Source organism: Fusarium oxysporum, chromosome 5 (assembly GCF_000149955.1).
Source record: "Fusarium oxysporum f. sp. lycopersici 4287 chromosome 5, whole genome shotgun sequence".
Taxonomy (NCBI): Eukaryota; Fungi; Ascomycota; class Sordariomycetes; order Hypocreales; family Nectriaceae; genus Fusarium; species Fusarium oxysporum.
Window position 1 is genome coordinate 1,424,258 of NC_030990.1, and position 12,711 is coordinate 1,436,968.

Consider the following 12,711-nt stretch of genomic DNA (forward strand, 5'->3'; position numbering starts at 1 on the left):
ATGGCACATGGTCGCCCTACTGATGTTCCACATCTAGGAGCACATGGCAAATAGTACTGGCGACAACATACCTGAACACAACTCGACTATCATCGGTACATGTCGAGTATATACCTTTTTCTGAAATAAGCATGGTTCAGAGTTAACGTTTGTAAGGACGGAGTTAGGGGGGCTATTACACGTTGAATGCAATCCTGACTTTTGAGCTTGGAGGCAGCGGGTGTCCAGAAGCATGAGACTACGTGAATTTGAGCAGATACCCAAAGTGAGGAGCTTATTAATTGCCTACTCGGTAGTCGTGCGAGTGATACTGAGCTCTTTGCATGCTTGTTGGAGGTAGGCACAAATGTTTGTGCAATTGCCCTGGCCAGATAGGCTGAAGCAGCTAAGATGACTAGACGAAGACACCCCGGGACACCCCACAGAAAGTCAACAGAAGGTGACATAACATCTGACTTTACATAACCAATTTTTGATCACCTTCAACTTCTTGGATAGTTACATTTCTTTCATATCACAACGGCCAACAAAATTGAAGATTTCGCGATGGCAGATCGAACACGGACAACAACGAATGGCACGGGGGTTCCCCGCTCTCGCAACGGCGCCTCTTCAGCAGGCGTTCGTCGTAATCTATTCCAAAACCAGTTGACCCGGCGACCTACCGCTGGATCGACTTCTACGTCTGCCGAAACACTGCATTCAGACGTCGATATTTTATCTGATACATCTGAGATCGTAGTTCGCGATAAGCACGGAGAAATTGAGCTCGGAGACCCTCCGACACCGATGATGGAAGACGAGGATGAGTTGCCCCTAGATCATAGGCAAGAGTGTGAGAGTAAGACATGCGCAGGACTAGAGATCTACCAATGCTAAAATGCGAGTAGAGGAAAGACAACGTCTGGCAGAAGCAGTTAAACATCACCAGATGCATCGTCATGCTATGACCGAACAACCTGAAGGTGCGACATGGGCTTGTCTTTGTTATTCTCATCTTATTAACGCCGCAATAGAACTTCTTGAAGCTGTGAGAGCAAGTCTACGAGCCAAAGTGGCAGCCCTTGCCGAAGATAATTGGATGTTTGAACCAGAAGAACAGCCCCGTGGTTAGCCCAGTCTTTTATTTACCTTACAACGCCTGCTGTCTATGTTTTTCTCAAGGTAATATGGTATACCATCATCCAACCCCACAGATCAAATCGTCTAGTCTAGACCTTCCGCTGCGGGGGCATCTTGCCGTTGCGTAACCTGCTTACGCTTTGGCTTTTCTGGTTGGCCACCACCACCGCCAAAGAAACCGCTCATCATATCCATAAGGGGGTTGCTTTGTCGAGGCTTGGACAGGCCGAAGTACATCTCTCCAACCATCTCAAGCGCCTCGGCCCATGATCCCGCCTCGTTGATTTGTGTGGCATACTTGGACACCAAAGCACGGTAGAGTTCGGGTGCGCCGCGTTGAATAGCAAGAAGGAGAAAGCCAAGAAAGTTGAGTAGAGGCAGGCTTGGGAAGATGCGGATGTCACCAGCAGAGCTCGATACGTCTTGGACACCAAGGTTCGGGTTATCGTTGGAGAGGGAGCTGGTGAAGAGGCGGTAGCAGGTATTGGCAGCACGAACATTGCCAACGAGGAGATATGGGAGAACTGCGCGGCCGGCGAAGAGAGCCGCTTGATGAGGTTCGCTCTCCTTGTACCAATTATATTCCATCTTTGTCAGAATCTCGGGCGAGTCCTTGGTCCCCAATATCAAATGTTTCTCGGCCTCGTATGTATCGTGCTCCTCAGCATATAGTGAGCCAGCGACATGGTGAAGCTCAGGATCTCCAGCTGGATATTCGCCAAATTTTGCTGACCAACTTTCCCCAATAATGTCAGTATGCTCGTTCGCGATATCTCATCAAGACAACGATGTAGCACTTACGCTATGATTTCACCGATAAACTTCTTCCTCGTAGGCTCGCCAGCCTCGAATAGTCGCAGACAGGTCAATAGTCTACCCTTGGCGGTAGCATCAGGTTTGAGTTCTGCCTGCTTGTAGACGTCAACCAGCATAGCACACAGATCTCCTCCACTACCACCCTGCCCCGCGCGCAGCAAAGCTTGGGATACATTGGAGAGGATATCGATCGCGGCAGGCCAGTTGGAAGTCTTGATATAACGAGATGCCGCGACACGGGTCTGCTGTTGAGCTTCGTAATAATCGCCCTCTTCGATCTTGGCCTGTAGCCGGGCAACTATGCGGTCAACCTTGCTGGCCATGGTAAGGCGTTTGTAGGGTGAGTGACTTGAGGAAAGCTTTGTGGATTGGCGGCGATGTGACCAGAAGAAATGTAGTGACGTAGAATACCTAACGATATTGAGGCGAGGTGTTGCAGCTCAGGTGGGCGACTGTTGGTGGAGGGGCACAGGTTGGCCATGGCCAGTACGTACCCGAAGCTTCAAGCTGGAGGTCCACAAGAAAGGTCCACTTTGGTAATGGCTCAGGCTAGATAGAAGCCCCTCCGTAAGGACTTTTCTCTCCTTGCCTTGACGTGAGAACCACACGAACCTCGCTCTTGGAATCCAAACTCTACCCTGGGCCAGCTTTATACTATCAAAGGCTGTACCACTGCAGGATATATTGTCTACTGGAAGTGCATCAACTTCCCAGACGTAGACAGCGTAAGTCCCAGCTGGCCTTTACCCTCTTTGGTGCCGTGTCAACATCCAGTACCGGTATGCCAAAACTTGGAATGTTATGCCGTCCCTCATCCCTCCTGCTTATAGCAACTGATTAGATTATATACCGAACTTGCATGCAAACACGGTACTTTGAGCTTCGATCCATATTGCTTATGTTGGGCTAAAGTCAGCGTTGTGGCGGAAGAGAGTTAAAACTAATACAGTAAGGTTCGTTTCTGCCCCACAAGACGATCTTAAGCAAGTCATAGGCGGATCCTATCAGCTTCGACTGATATAAGAAGCTCGCAATCACCTGTTTGCTCCGTCTCAACTCTTCAACATAGGTAGGCAGATAGCAATTTCTCGTTACACAGAATGCAGTTCAGCATCCATTTCCTACAAAGGCTATCAACTCTCGCATCTATTAACAAATAGAAGCGTGATTAGTTTAGTGGTAAAATCCTCCTCTCCCATGGGAGGGTCCCGAGTTCGATTCTCGGATCACGCATTGTCTTTTGCGTCTTGCGGGTTCATGTCTTTTTGGGCCCTCGACCAATATCAGTCATGGCAGTAGTGCTTAATATAGTACCGTCCCTGATCAAAATGCAGGTGGTTTGCTTGTGTTGCCGTGTTCCATCTTCTGATATAGGTATGCTGCCTTAAGACTAGCAAATACAGAGGATGAAATAGAAGAGTGTGTTTGCTTTAATTACTTATATTTAATATCTTGTAGAAAAACTCCGTTTCGTCCGATTTTAAACTGTCAATTGCCTAGCTACCTGCCAGTATGTCGATGGGCAATTATACCTTATGCATACAATCTATATGTAGTTATGTATGTTCTTGACTTTCCAGTAGTTCCCTCCGGGGCTTCTACCCGAACCGATAGCAGTCCGGCATCTCCCCGCCGGGACCCCAGTTCCCGCACGTTGTTACATGGACATCAACATGCCGAAGCCGGCCTTATTAATACTTGTCCATTCAATGTTGCTAGGCTTAAGTCCGCCATTTATAAAGAGCCCAAGGCCTCGATCTCTTGGTTCCTGTCTTCATTTGTTTTGAACTTAAGTACTTCCCCAACCACGTCATACGCAGAAGATATTATGGCCTCATCTGCCCTCCAGCGTAAGCAGATCATCTGAAGTTCGTTAAAGCATCACCCTAACAACTCTTGTAGGTCTCGTACGCTTTGTACCAAGATCTAGTCCTTCCAAGATCCTTATCGGTCAGCCCGCAGACAAGGATATTGATGTTGGTGCTGCCTTACGCAAGGGTCAAGAGGTTGCTGTCAATGTTTGGTCAGGTTCATCAGTCCTATCCCCAGGATCCTCGACTGGTACTACCGAAACCATTGACCGCGTCCTGTCCCCTCTTGCCCAAAATGAGATCGGTACTATTCGGTGTGTCGGTTTGAATGTATGTCAAGCTACTTCTGGAAATCGCAGGATCTGACTCGCCATTAGTACAGAAAGCACGCTGCCGAATGTGGACTTGATCCCCCAGCAATCCCGGTCATCTTCATGTAAGTCTGCCTGATCAGTAATACAAGACTAGGCTTTGAGTTGACCTGTAGATAGGAAACCAGCGACAACAATCGTGGATCCTTGGCCAGCTCGTGGGACCATTCCCAAGCTGAGCCAGGTGGACGAGTCTGGTGATTACGAGGCAGAATTGGCTGTGGTAATTGGTAAGACGGCTAAGAACGTCAGCGAGGCCGAAGCTTTGGACTACGTTCTTGGATACACTGCCGCCAACGATGTTTCCAGCCGTACTCAACAGCTAAACCAATCTCAATGGTCCTTCTCAAAGAGCTTTGATGGGGCTTGTCCATTAGGTAAGTTCATCTGAGGTTATGGTTGATTGAGCTAACAATTTCCCTTTATAGGCCCAACACTGGTTCTCAAATCTCTTATTACAGACCCTACTAAGCTTCACATGCGAGGGTTAAAGAACGGCGAAGTGTATCAGGAGAGCGGCACTGAGTAAGTAGCACCACACAGTTATGCGAACTTCCCCACTAACTTCACTCAGTGACCTCATCTTTTCTGTCCCTAAGATTATCAGCTGGCTGTCTCAAGGCACTACACTTCCTCCGGGAACTGTCATTGTCACTGGCACCCCCGCAGGTGTTGGAATGGGCCGAACCCCCAAGGATGCGCTCCGGCACGGCGACGAATTTGCGGTTGAGATTCTGCCTCATATTGGAACACTCACCAACATCTTTGAGGATGAGAAGAGTGGCTTCATGACTAAGTTATAAACACGAAACAGGCTAGATAATTGTACATATGATCACTCTGGGTAATCCTTGGTTCAATGAATGAAATCTCAATATGAGTTCATGAATGATGCGTCGTGGGAATTACTGAACTGGTCAAAATAACGAATGATGGCGACTGGCTTGATTAAGAAGAGCCAAGACATGTCAGCGTGAGAATCACGTAATGTGCTGTCTCACTACTTTGTTGTATTCGCACCGCTCCGATTCTGTCTCTATTGTAAGCTACTCTCATTTATCTGTCATACTGTGATTGCACCTAACCTGGAGAATTCGTCTGATTGTTCGCAAAATAAACCCTACGACTATTCTCCTGCAACCATTGTCATCCATTACTTTTTATCAAGAATATTGGGAAATATGTCGGCCCATGTTACTGTACCTCAGACGATGAAGGCATTAAGACTGGTTGAGGTAAAGTTGTCTACCTAGACCTTGTGCTTTTCGCACCCGTTGACGTATTTAGTTTCATAAGAACTACACCCTTCTCCATGATGTCCCTGTGCCCAAGCCAAAGCCCGATGAAGTTCTCATCCGTGTAGCAGCCGCTGGCTTTTGTCACACCGATCTCATGGTTTATCATGGCACAACCCAGGTATCATTGCCTTTCATCGGCTCTCATGAACCAGCCGGAACAATAGTCGGTCTTGGCTCTGATGTACCTGAGATATGGCATATAGGGGATCGTGTGGGAGTCACAAACTTTATGGATCCTTGCCAAGGCTGCAACGGATGCAAATGGGCTATGCAGAGTCTTGGGTCGCTCGATCCACGTTTCTGTGATAATAGGACTATGTGTGGCATCATTCGTCGTGATGGAGCCTTTGCCGAATACATGGCTTCCTGGCATGGTGCTGTGGTGTCCTTGCCTGGCAGCATAGGTTTTGAGCAGGCGGCCCCTTTGATGTGTGCCGGGGTGTGTTGCCCAGAGCTGAAAGTGTTCTATTGCCCGTGCTATGCTGACAACCAATCTCAGGCAACTGTGTGGCATGCCATTAACCAGGCAGATATAACAAAGGGCGAGACCATTGGCATCATCGGTATAGGTGGCCTTGGGATTTTGGGCATTCAATTCGCAAAGGCTCGAGGCTATAGGGTGATGGCTATTGACAACCATGAGGTTGGTTTGAAGCTCGCTTCTGGTGTTCCCTCTCACCTCCAACCGGATCTCATACTCAAGCTTGATGACCCAGAAACTATTCAGAAGATCTCTGATTTTACCGATGGAATTGGTCTCAAAGCTACCATTGTATGCACCAGCGACGATGCTGCCAACGACTGGGCTGCTCAACGCTTGCAACCAAGAGGAGTATTAGTCGCCGCTGGCTTTCCTGAGCATGGTCTTAAATTCGACCCTATGAATCTCATCCTGAGAGAGATTTTCGTCAAGGGAACAGTCCATGGTAGTATGGATGAGACTAGAGAGATGATGGAATTTGTAGTTCAGCATGGAATACGCAGTCATTTGACTTTGCTCACGATGGAGGAGGCAGAAGATATCGCGGCCAAGTCAGAAGCTCACGCTTTCACGGGTCGTCCTGTTGTCAAGATTGGAATGCACTGAATGGATTTGGCCTGGGATCTTTGTCAGTTCCTCTGCTGGTCGATTGCGGCTGCAGAGGCATGAGAAATGCTATGTTCTCAAGAATATCTGCCTCCCTACGCATGTTGGCATGAGACAACCGTGCAGTTTCGAGCTTATCGAATACCCAGTTTGGTATCTCCGCAGCGATCTTCTTGAATCACTAGTCGGGTGGTGTATGTAAATCATTAGTTTTGTTATTGAGGAGTTTTCTGGCTCCCGCTGCGAACCCTTCACAAGAATATCAACATTGGGTTTCTAATAGGCCAGATTCCATGCACATTGAACACAGTGTCTCCCGGCCGAATGGCAAGCAAGACTCACATAGCTTGAGCCCTTCCTGTATCACGAACGTGCTTGTCCAAAATGTCTACCTTCATTATTCAACCCTGAATCACAAGTTCCAGGCATTACCTGACGGTCGCCGTCCCTTCTCGTATAACCACTTGCTGTTCAACCCGACACTTGTTCGCTTGCCTCCAGCGGAACCGGGAGAGGTAGGATCTGAGAAGAGGTTGGCAGAAGAGCTAGCCGCAAATGGGCTCGTTGATCCAAAAGAAGACCTTCTTCCATTGCCGAAACTGTTGACGCTCTTCTGGAAAAGAGGGCTGCCCAACGGTGAGCCAGCCGCTCCCTGTACGAGAGGACTTCCTCGCCCAGAAAGAGGTGAGCTGCCATAGCTTCCTCGGCTTCCAACAGAGCCACCTATGGAAGGTGTGCGTGAGTATCGAGGAGGCGTGCTGAACTTCGCATCGGGGGTCGGGGCGGCCGAGGAGGGGTCCAGGCCCAGCAGCTTGCGCTGAGCAGGTGTCAGAGGGATATCGGAGAGATCGTCTTTCGGTCGAATCAAGGGCAGACACGCGATGCCAATGTTGATAAATGGTATGAGGTTGAGAATGAACCATGCCCAGCTCAAGTATATCCTAAAAGAGCTAGGAACACTAAAGACTGGAGTTAACGGCTGGTCGGTCGCAAAAGACGTCCGCGAAAACTCACACTTGAGAGCCAATGTTAAGCTTGGCTAAGAGCTGCGCAGACCAGAATCCTAGCAGCGCAATGACATTATAGGCGATCTGGCGCACATTCTTCTCGGAGAAGGTCGTCGCATTACGACGCCTGGCGATCTCGTTGAGTCGTGGGTGACGCCAAGTACCTGGGCTGTCGGTCACTGGAGGACCGCCAATGGTAGTCGTTCTGACGGGAGTGGCCATGTTGGGTGTCTGGAGTTTAGAAGACGTGAACCGCTGCCGACAATAGTGATTTTGAGCTTGGTTCTGTTGTTTGTCGAATGTCCTTCAGTCTCTTGAACGTTCTGCAAGACTGGCCAGTTCTCTGCGATGTCTCGAAACTTCAAAAGAGAAAATTTCCCGTCTACAATGTCCCTGTTGGTTAGTATGTATATCGTCCTGGCCGAAGCCGTGGTGGGCTTGGTTGCTCCCTTTGGTATGAGATTTGTTGATGTAAAGAGATGAGGGAGTGCGATCCCCTGCTAGAAAACACCATGCCTAGGCCACTGCTACAGCTTATTAGCTCGGGTCGTTGCAGCGCGACCAGCACGGACCATGCTTCAGGTAGAATAACGCCACAATATTACTTCAAGCCACAGCTCTTTCAGCCTCCTTACTCCACTGAACATCTCCCTGCCTTACCTAGAGTACGGAGTCCCTAGTCGTGAATCAGGTACGACGGGCTCCTGTGGTAATGTACCGTGACGCGCTCAGCAACTTCCCGGCTCGTGGGCGTATCTGCTGCCCCAGGCAAACTAACGCAAGACAAGGAAAAGGCTGAGGAGAGGAACTGGCAACTTCGCTTCTCACTTCCATTCCCATCTCCATTTCTTCCCAACGTATCAACAAACCCCAGAACCATTACTCGTTCTATTTTATTCTAAAACACCAACACTAATACTATCATCACCCTCGCATACGCAACCCGCAAACAATCTGCGCGCAATCTGGTTTTCGGCACAGTCATCATCAATCAATCCCCACCTCCATCTCCCTGCCAAACATTGATAGTCCAGCCGAATTGTCCTTTCGCGATGCGCCGTTGATCAATCCAGACGACTTGACCTTGAACCTCAATTTCTCGCGACCCCTTGCGAACACCCTCGTTTTTGGCAAAAGCCACAACCACCTACAATGGCGTCTCCTGCCTCTCTTGCCGCGACGTCTGAGGTCGATCCTCCCAGCTCACCCGGCCAGCCCGAAGCCAAGTCCTTTGTCTCGCGAGCCATGACCGAGGATGACGATACTCAGATGGCCAATGCCACTCCCGATCCTCAAGAAAAATCGTCGCGAGGTAAAACGAAATCATCACAAAATAAGGACGTCGCAAACCAACCGACGATCGGCAAGATACGCCATCTAAAGAAGGAAGATGGCGAGCCTCTCTGGAGAGAAGACATTCAATATGACTTCCTCAAGGCTGTGTTCGACAATGAGCAGTGTGTTTTTACCAATTCATATGAGCCCAAACGACTCCAGCGTCAATGCTTTGCCGACCTGTATATCGATACAATGTCCCGCAGCTCAAAGACTAGCAAGGTGCTTCGCGACAAACTGCTAAGTGATAGAGAAGCCGCAAAAGGAATGGCTATGGTGTGTCTTCTTGTCAACATGGGCCGAATGAACACCACTCTGAATTGTAAGGTCAATCTTCTCACCCTTGAAACCACCGCTAACATTTCCAGTCTTTCCTGAGATGAGAGCTCAGCTCCGTACATACCATGCCATCCCGTCACTTCAAGCTCGCCAGGATCCTCATGCCTACAAGCAGCTTCAGGATGCACCTCGTCTTAAGTCTATTCTAAAAGGTGGCGCAGAAGATCGAGAGGAACCCAACTCTCTCGACAAAATTAAGCAGTTGGACACTCCTCGCACAAATCCTGTCAATCTCATATTTGTCATGTGCAACACAGCTCAGAAAATCGCCGAGCTTCACTTTCCTCGCCACCGCGAACTCCACGACCTGATCATGAGGACTGAATACACGAGCAAGTCGAGAGCGAATGCATTCCTCTGGCTTATGTGGTTCTATCTTGAATCCGATTTCACGGAAGAAGGCTGCGAGGAGAACCCTTTCGGGCCCGGGGTCGACTACGGGCTAGATGTTGCAAACCAGGGCGTGCCTGAGCTCGTGGAGATGACCCCAGAAGAGAAAGCAAAAGAAAACGTAGACACTGAAGAAGAGATTGAATTTGGACGCTCCAAACAGAAGATGAGGGCGAAGATTCTTGAAATGGACCAGGCTCTCCTCAATGAAAGAGACACCAAGAGAGGCAAAATGCGGCCATCTTTCGCTGATGAGGGTCCAGCCATCCTCCCCCGCATCAGGCCCTCGAAACATGAGTCTGACATGGATAGCACGCGATCAACACCTCCGCCTAGGGGGCTTGGTCGCGGTCTTACCTCGAATCGCAGAGGCGCACCCCTCAAGTATCAGATCTTTGAGGGCTCATCTCCGGCACATAATGTCAATGAGGGTGTTGTTGCAAGAAAACCCCGCCCCCCAACTGCCCATCAACTCGCTGTTGAGCGAAACAGGAGCCAAAGGGTCGAGTACATTCTTGACCGTGGTCTTCGGCGCCAACACCACAAGAGTCGAAAACTCAGGCGACAGGATGGTGCCGTTTTCAGAGCCTATCAAAGACTACAGGTCCAAGAAGATCCCTTTGAAGATAGCGATGATGAAACTTCAACTCCTCGGAACCTAACATACGGAGATAAGACTCCAGGGCCATTTAGAGAGAAGGGCGTAGGTGGTCTTTGTCTTCTTACAAAGGAGAAGGATGACTTTGGCGAAGAAGTTAGTGCCTACGCGGGGGCGTTGAGACGGGCGACAAGACGTCTAGCTCGTTGGGGGCCACGGTCATCGGAACTTGGTGTCATTGCCCCAGTCAAGCGACCCAGACCAAAGAAGCCGGAAGAGGACGATGCAGATCTTGATCTGGATGACGATATGGATAAGCAGAACGGTGATCTGAACGGTGATGCTAACGGTGATGTTACACTTGGGGATGTCACAGTGGGAGACATGACGGCTGGTGACATAACCATGGGAGATGTCACAATGGATGATGCCGAGATTGAAGATCAGACAGTTCTTCACGACGACGAAGACGTGGATGATGCCGATAGGACAGAGGTCATGGGAGATTCAGATGTGGATTAGAAACCAACAGGAAGAAGGCGGCATGTGTAACTCTACTTGGAAGGCATGAAGGAATGTTTAGCGATTTACAGAAGCTATCGCGGCGGGATTGGGATTGGGATTGGAGTTGGTCTTCTTTGCTATTTCTTCCCCAGTTTTGAGGTGTAATTGTACGGCGTTGAAGAACCACGCATACACAGAGGTTGCGGTGAGGAACAATGGGGAAAAGCAATGCTTTTTTTCTTTGATGGTTTGCAAAGATAGTCAATAGATTCATATATTTGACGAGGCTGAAGATATTTATAATCGCGAATACAAATACGAAAACGAAACTATGAGCTGGCAGATAGATTTCACATGGGTGCCAAGACTAGAAAATTGCGGTCGGAAACGCGATGCGGAACGGTCAAGATGTTGATGGGCTAATCCCGGGGCCGGGCGGCTCCAGGGTCCAGCTCCGAACGGCTTATTAAGTTAATTTCCGGGGCTCAACAGAAATTGTGAACTAATAGCCCCCTTCTTCACGCGACTGATTTGCGACGACTTGTTCCTTTCAACTTGTTCAACTTGGTCGGTCAACACAATGGCAAAGAACAAGTCAAAGTCAAAGTCCTCTGCGGCCGCCGCGTCGCAGGGCAGTGGCCTCAACAAGCTCCTCCTGGTTCTCGGTCTCCTCACAGCTCTCCTGAGCTCCGTCGTCTACTTTGTCGAGCAGAACCTGAACCAGTTCTACATCTTCGACCTCGATCACCTTGACGATCTTTCTAAGCGAGCCATCGCTAAGCACGGAGAGGACACCCGATCGGTTGTGCAGTACATCGTCACGGAGCTTAACGAGAAGGTTCCTGAGCACATCAACCTCAAGGAGGAATGGGTCTTTAACAACGCTGGCGGTGCTATGGGTGCCATGTACATCATCCACGCCAGTGTTACCGAGTACCTCATCATCTTTGGTATGTTTGCCTGCTGCAATTGCATATCAATCGCTAACATTCTGTCAAACAGGCACTGCCATTGGTACCGAGGGCCACACTGGTCGCCACACCGCTGACGACTACTTCCACATCCTTTCTGGAACCCAGCTGGCTTACGTCCCTGGCGAGTACAAGGCCGAGGTGTACCCCGCCGGCAGCATCCACCACCTTCGCCGCGGCGATGTCAAGCAATACAAGATGCCCGAGGGCTGCTTTGCGCTCGAGTACGCTCGCGGCTGGATCCCTCCCATGCTCTTCTTTGGCTTCGCCGATGGCCTTTCCAGCACGCTCGACTTCCCTACACTCTGGGATACCACTCGCATCACTGGTCGCGAGATGATCAACAACTTGATCAAGGGCAAGCTGTAAGGAAATGCTTGGGTCCTGTGAAAATGGAATGACCTGTAGATCAAGGGGAATTGTGTGTTTACCAATCCGGGAGCTTCAAAGAAATGCAATAGAGTTGGATATTCAAAAGGGCTTTCTGCCACGGTTGTATCATTAGATTTTTCTACTCGGAAAGATACCCGTTAGAATGGATCCACGTTAGGATCCTAAAATTGTTTCAGACATCATTCTCGATTATGCGACCATCAGTGCTGTGCAAGTATTCTGCGTGACGTCTGCAGAACTCACCATTCATTCTCGATCATCTTTGACATTGACATCAATATACGATTATACGCACCCCAGAAACAAAAGCTCTCGTCAGCAACCGGTAGGTCGAGAAGATCGACTAGCTGCGGCTTGGCCTTCCCAAAAATGCTTTTTACGACCTATAGAATGTTGGTGGAGAAGACCTTCGCGATGTTCATAGTTTCGAGTCGTTGAATAGGTTGGTGGATTCCTGGGACCATGGCTATTGGTAAAACAATATTGGTGGCTATGTCGCTCAGGCTCGCCTGTTGTTTGGTACTATCAGAAGAAGACACCTGTTTTGAGTAGAGTGTCGACTTCTTTGTCAACTGGTATCTCGCTATCAACAGCTGCATGTCCATTGACGGCTTGCCAACAAATTGGTGGAGTCTGGTGGCCCATTATCTATTGTTGTATTGCTGTTTG

The 12,711-nt window shown here is 49.3% G+C and overlaps 7 protein-coding genes and 1 non-coding gene across 10 annotated transcripts; 6 read left to right on the top strand and 2 right to left on the bottom strand.

The window, feature by feature from the left end:
- Positions 1-377: 377 nt before the first annotated feature.
- On the bottom strand, positions 378-2,534 carry FOXG_01585 (uncharacterized protein). The gene is made up of 2 exons (XM_018378470.1): positions 1,924-2,534; positions 378-1,858 (listed from the first exon to the last, which is right to left on the bottom strand). Exons 1-2 carry the CDS (start codon positions 2,259-2,261, stop codon positions 1,207-1,209), a joined length of 990 nt encoding a protein of 329 aa, XP_018234399.1. The 5' UTR covers positions 2,262-2,534; the 3' UTR covers positions 378-1,206.
- FOXG_01584 (uncharacterized protein) lies at positions 547-1,854 on the top strand (the record flags this gene model as incomplete). Its single annotated transcript, XM_018378469.1, has 3 exons — positions 547-841; positions 891-965; positions 1,017-1,854. 3 exons carry the CDS (start codon positions 547-549, stop codon positions 1,112-1,114), a joined length of 468 nt encoding a protein of 155 aa, XP_018234400.1. The 3' UTR covers positions 1,115-1,854.
- Positions 2,535-3,100: 566 nt separating the features above from the next.
- Positions 3,101-3,171, top strand: FOXG_18141. Its single transcript has one exon. It is a non-coding gene; the product is annotated as a tRNA-Gly (tRNA).
- A 388-nt stretch (positions 3,172-3,559) lies between these two features.
- On the top strand, positions 3,560-5,156 carry FOXG_01586 (uncharacterized protein). The gene is made up of 6 exons (XM_018378471.1): positions 3,560-3,788; positions 3,841-4,079; positions 4,127-4,185; positions 4,241-4,497; positions 4,549-4,645; positions 4,695-5,156. Exons 1-6 carry the CDS (start codon positions 3,767-3,769, stop codon positions 4,921-4,923), a joined length of 903 nt encoding a protein of 300 aa, XP_018234401.1. The 5' UTR covers positions 3,560-3,766; the 3' UTR covers positions 4,924-5,156.
- Positions 5,157-5,178: 22 nt separating this feature from the next.
- FOXG_01587 (uncharacterized protein) lies at positions 5,179-6,810 on the top strand. 2 transcript variants are annotated; one of them, XM_018378473.1, is made up of 4 exons: positions 5,185-5,355; positions 5,408-5,857; positions 5,918-6,061; positions 6,122-6,810. In XM_018378473.1, exons 1-4 carry the CDS (start codon positions 5,302-5,304, stop codon positions 6,503-6,505), a joined length of 1,032 nt encoding a protein of 343 aa, XP_018234403.1. In that variant the 5' UTR covers positions 5,185-5,301; the 3' UTR covers positions 6,506-6,810. The 2 variants fall into 2 exon arrangements, with proteins under 2 accessions (XP_018234402.1, XP_018234403.1); XM_018378472.1 differs by having other exon boundaries at positions 5,179-5,355; positions 5,918-6,810.
- FOXG_01588 (uncharacterized protein) lies at positions 6,592-8,036 on the bottom strand. Of its 2 annotated transcripts, XM_018378475.1 has the most exons (3): positions 7,520-8,004; positions 6,848-7,464; positions 6,592-6,754 (listed from the first exon to the last, which is right to left on the bottom strand). In XM_018378475.1, exons 1-2 carry the CDS (start codon positions 7,732-7,734, stop codon positions 6,918-6,920), a joined length of 762 nt encoding a protein of 253 aa, XP_018234405.1. In that variant the 5' UTR covers positions 7,735-8,004; the 3' UTR covers positions 6,592-6,754; positions 6,848-6,917. The 2 variants fall into 2 exon arrangements, with proteins under 2 accessions (XP_018234405.1, XP_018234404.1); XM_018378474.1 differs by having other exon boundaries at positions 6,592-7,464; positions 7,520-8,036.
- Positions 8,037-8,180: 144 nt separating this feature from the next.
- On the top strand, positions 8,181-11,032 carry FOXG_01589 (uncharacterized protein). Its single transcript, XM_018378476.1, has 2 exons — positions 8,181-9,169; positions 9,216-11,032. Exons 1-2 carry the CDS (start codon positions 8,665-8,667, stop codon positions 10,694-10,696), a joined length of 1,986 nt encoding a protein of 661 aa, XP_018234406.1. The 5' UTR covers positions 8,181-8,664; the 3' UTR covers positions 10,697-11,032.
- A 50-nt stretch (positions 11,033-11,082) lies between these two features.
- Positions 11,083-12,699, top strand: FOXG_01590 (C-8 sterol isomerase). Its single transcript, XM_018378477.1, has 2 exons — positions 11,083-11,628; positions 11,681-12,699. Exons 1-2 carry the CDS (start codon positions 11,259-11,261, stop codon positions 12,016-12,018), a joined length of 708 nt encoding a protein of 235 aa, XP_018234407.1. The 5' UTR covers positions 11,083-11,258; the 3' UTR covers positions 12,019-12,699.
- The last annotated feature ends 12 nt before the right edge of the window (positions 12,700-12,711 follow it).

Bases quoted from the DNA above. Each gene is read 5' to 3' on its own strand.
- FOXG_01585 (XM_018378470.1), bottom strand. From the start codon at position 2,261: ATGGCCAGCAAGGTTGACCGCATAGTTGCCCGGCTACAGGCCAAGATC. The intron at 1,859-1,923 runs GTAAGTGCTACA...TATTGGGGAAAG, and splicing joins TTTATCGGTGAAATCATAGC to TTGGTCAGCAAAATTTGGCG.
- FOXG_01589 (XM_018378476.1), top strand. From the start codon at position 8,665: ATGGCGTCTCCTGCCTCTCTTGCCGCGACGTCTGAGGTCGATCCTCCC. The intron at 9,170-9,215 runs GTAAGGTCAATC...TAACATTTCCAG, and splicing joins AATGAACACCACTCTGAATT to TCTTTCCTGAGATGAGAGCT.
- FOXG_01590 (XM_018378477.1), top strand. From the start codon at position 11,259: ATGGCAAAGAACAAGTCAAAGTCAAAGTCCTCTGCGGCCGCCGCGTCG. The intron at 11,629-11,680 runs GTATGTTTGCCT...TCTGTCAAACAG, and splicing joins CGAGTACCTCATCATCTTTG to GCACTGCCATTGGTACCGAG.
- FOXG_01587 (XM_018378472.1), top strand. From the start codon at position 5,302: ATGTCGGCCCATGTTACTGTACCTCAGACGATGAAGGCATTAAGACTG. The intron at 5,356-5,407 runs GTAAAGTTGTCT...TGACGTATTTAG, and splicing joins AGGCATTAAGACTGGTTGAG to TTTCATAAGAACTACACCCT. The intron at 5,858-5,917 runs GTGTGTTGCCCA...AACCAATCTCAG, and splicing joins CCCCTTTGATGTGTGCCGGG to GCAACTGTGTGGCATGCCAT.
- FOXG_01588 (XM_018378474.1), bottom strand. From the start codon at position 7,734: ATGGCCACTCCCGTCAGAACGACTACCATTGGCGGTCCTCCAGTGACC. The intron at 7,465-7,519 runs GTGAGTTTTCGC...TCCAGTCTTTAG, and splicing joins CTTAACATTGGCTCTCAAGT to TGTTCCTAGCTCTTTTAGGA.
- FOXG_01586 (XM_018378471.1), top strand. From the start codon at position 3,767: ATGGCCTCATCTGCCCTCCAGC. The intron at 3,789-3,840 runs GTAAGCAGATCA...CAACTCTTGTAG, and splicing joins GGCCTCATCTGCCCTCCAGC to GTCTCGTACGCTTTGTACCA. The intron at 4,498-4,548 runs GTAAGTTCATCT...TTCCCTTTATAG, and splicing joins TGATGGGGCTTGTCCATTAG to GCCCAACACTGGTTCTCAAA.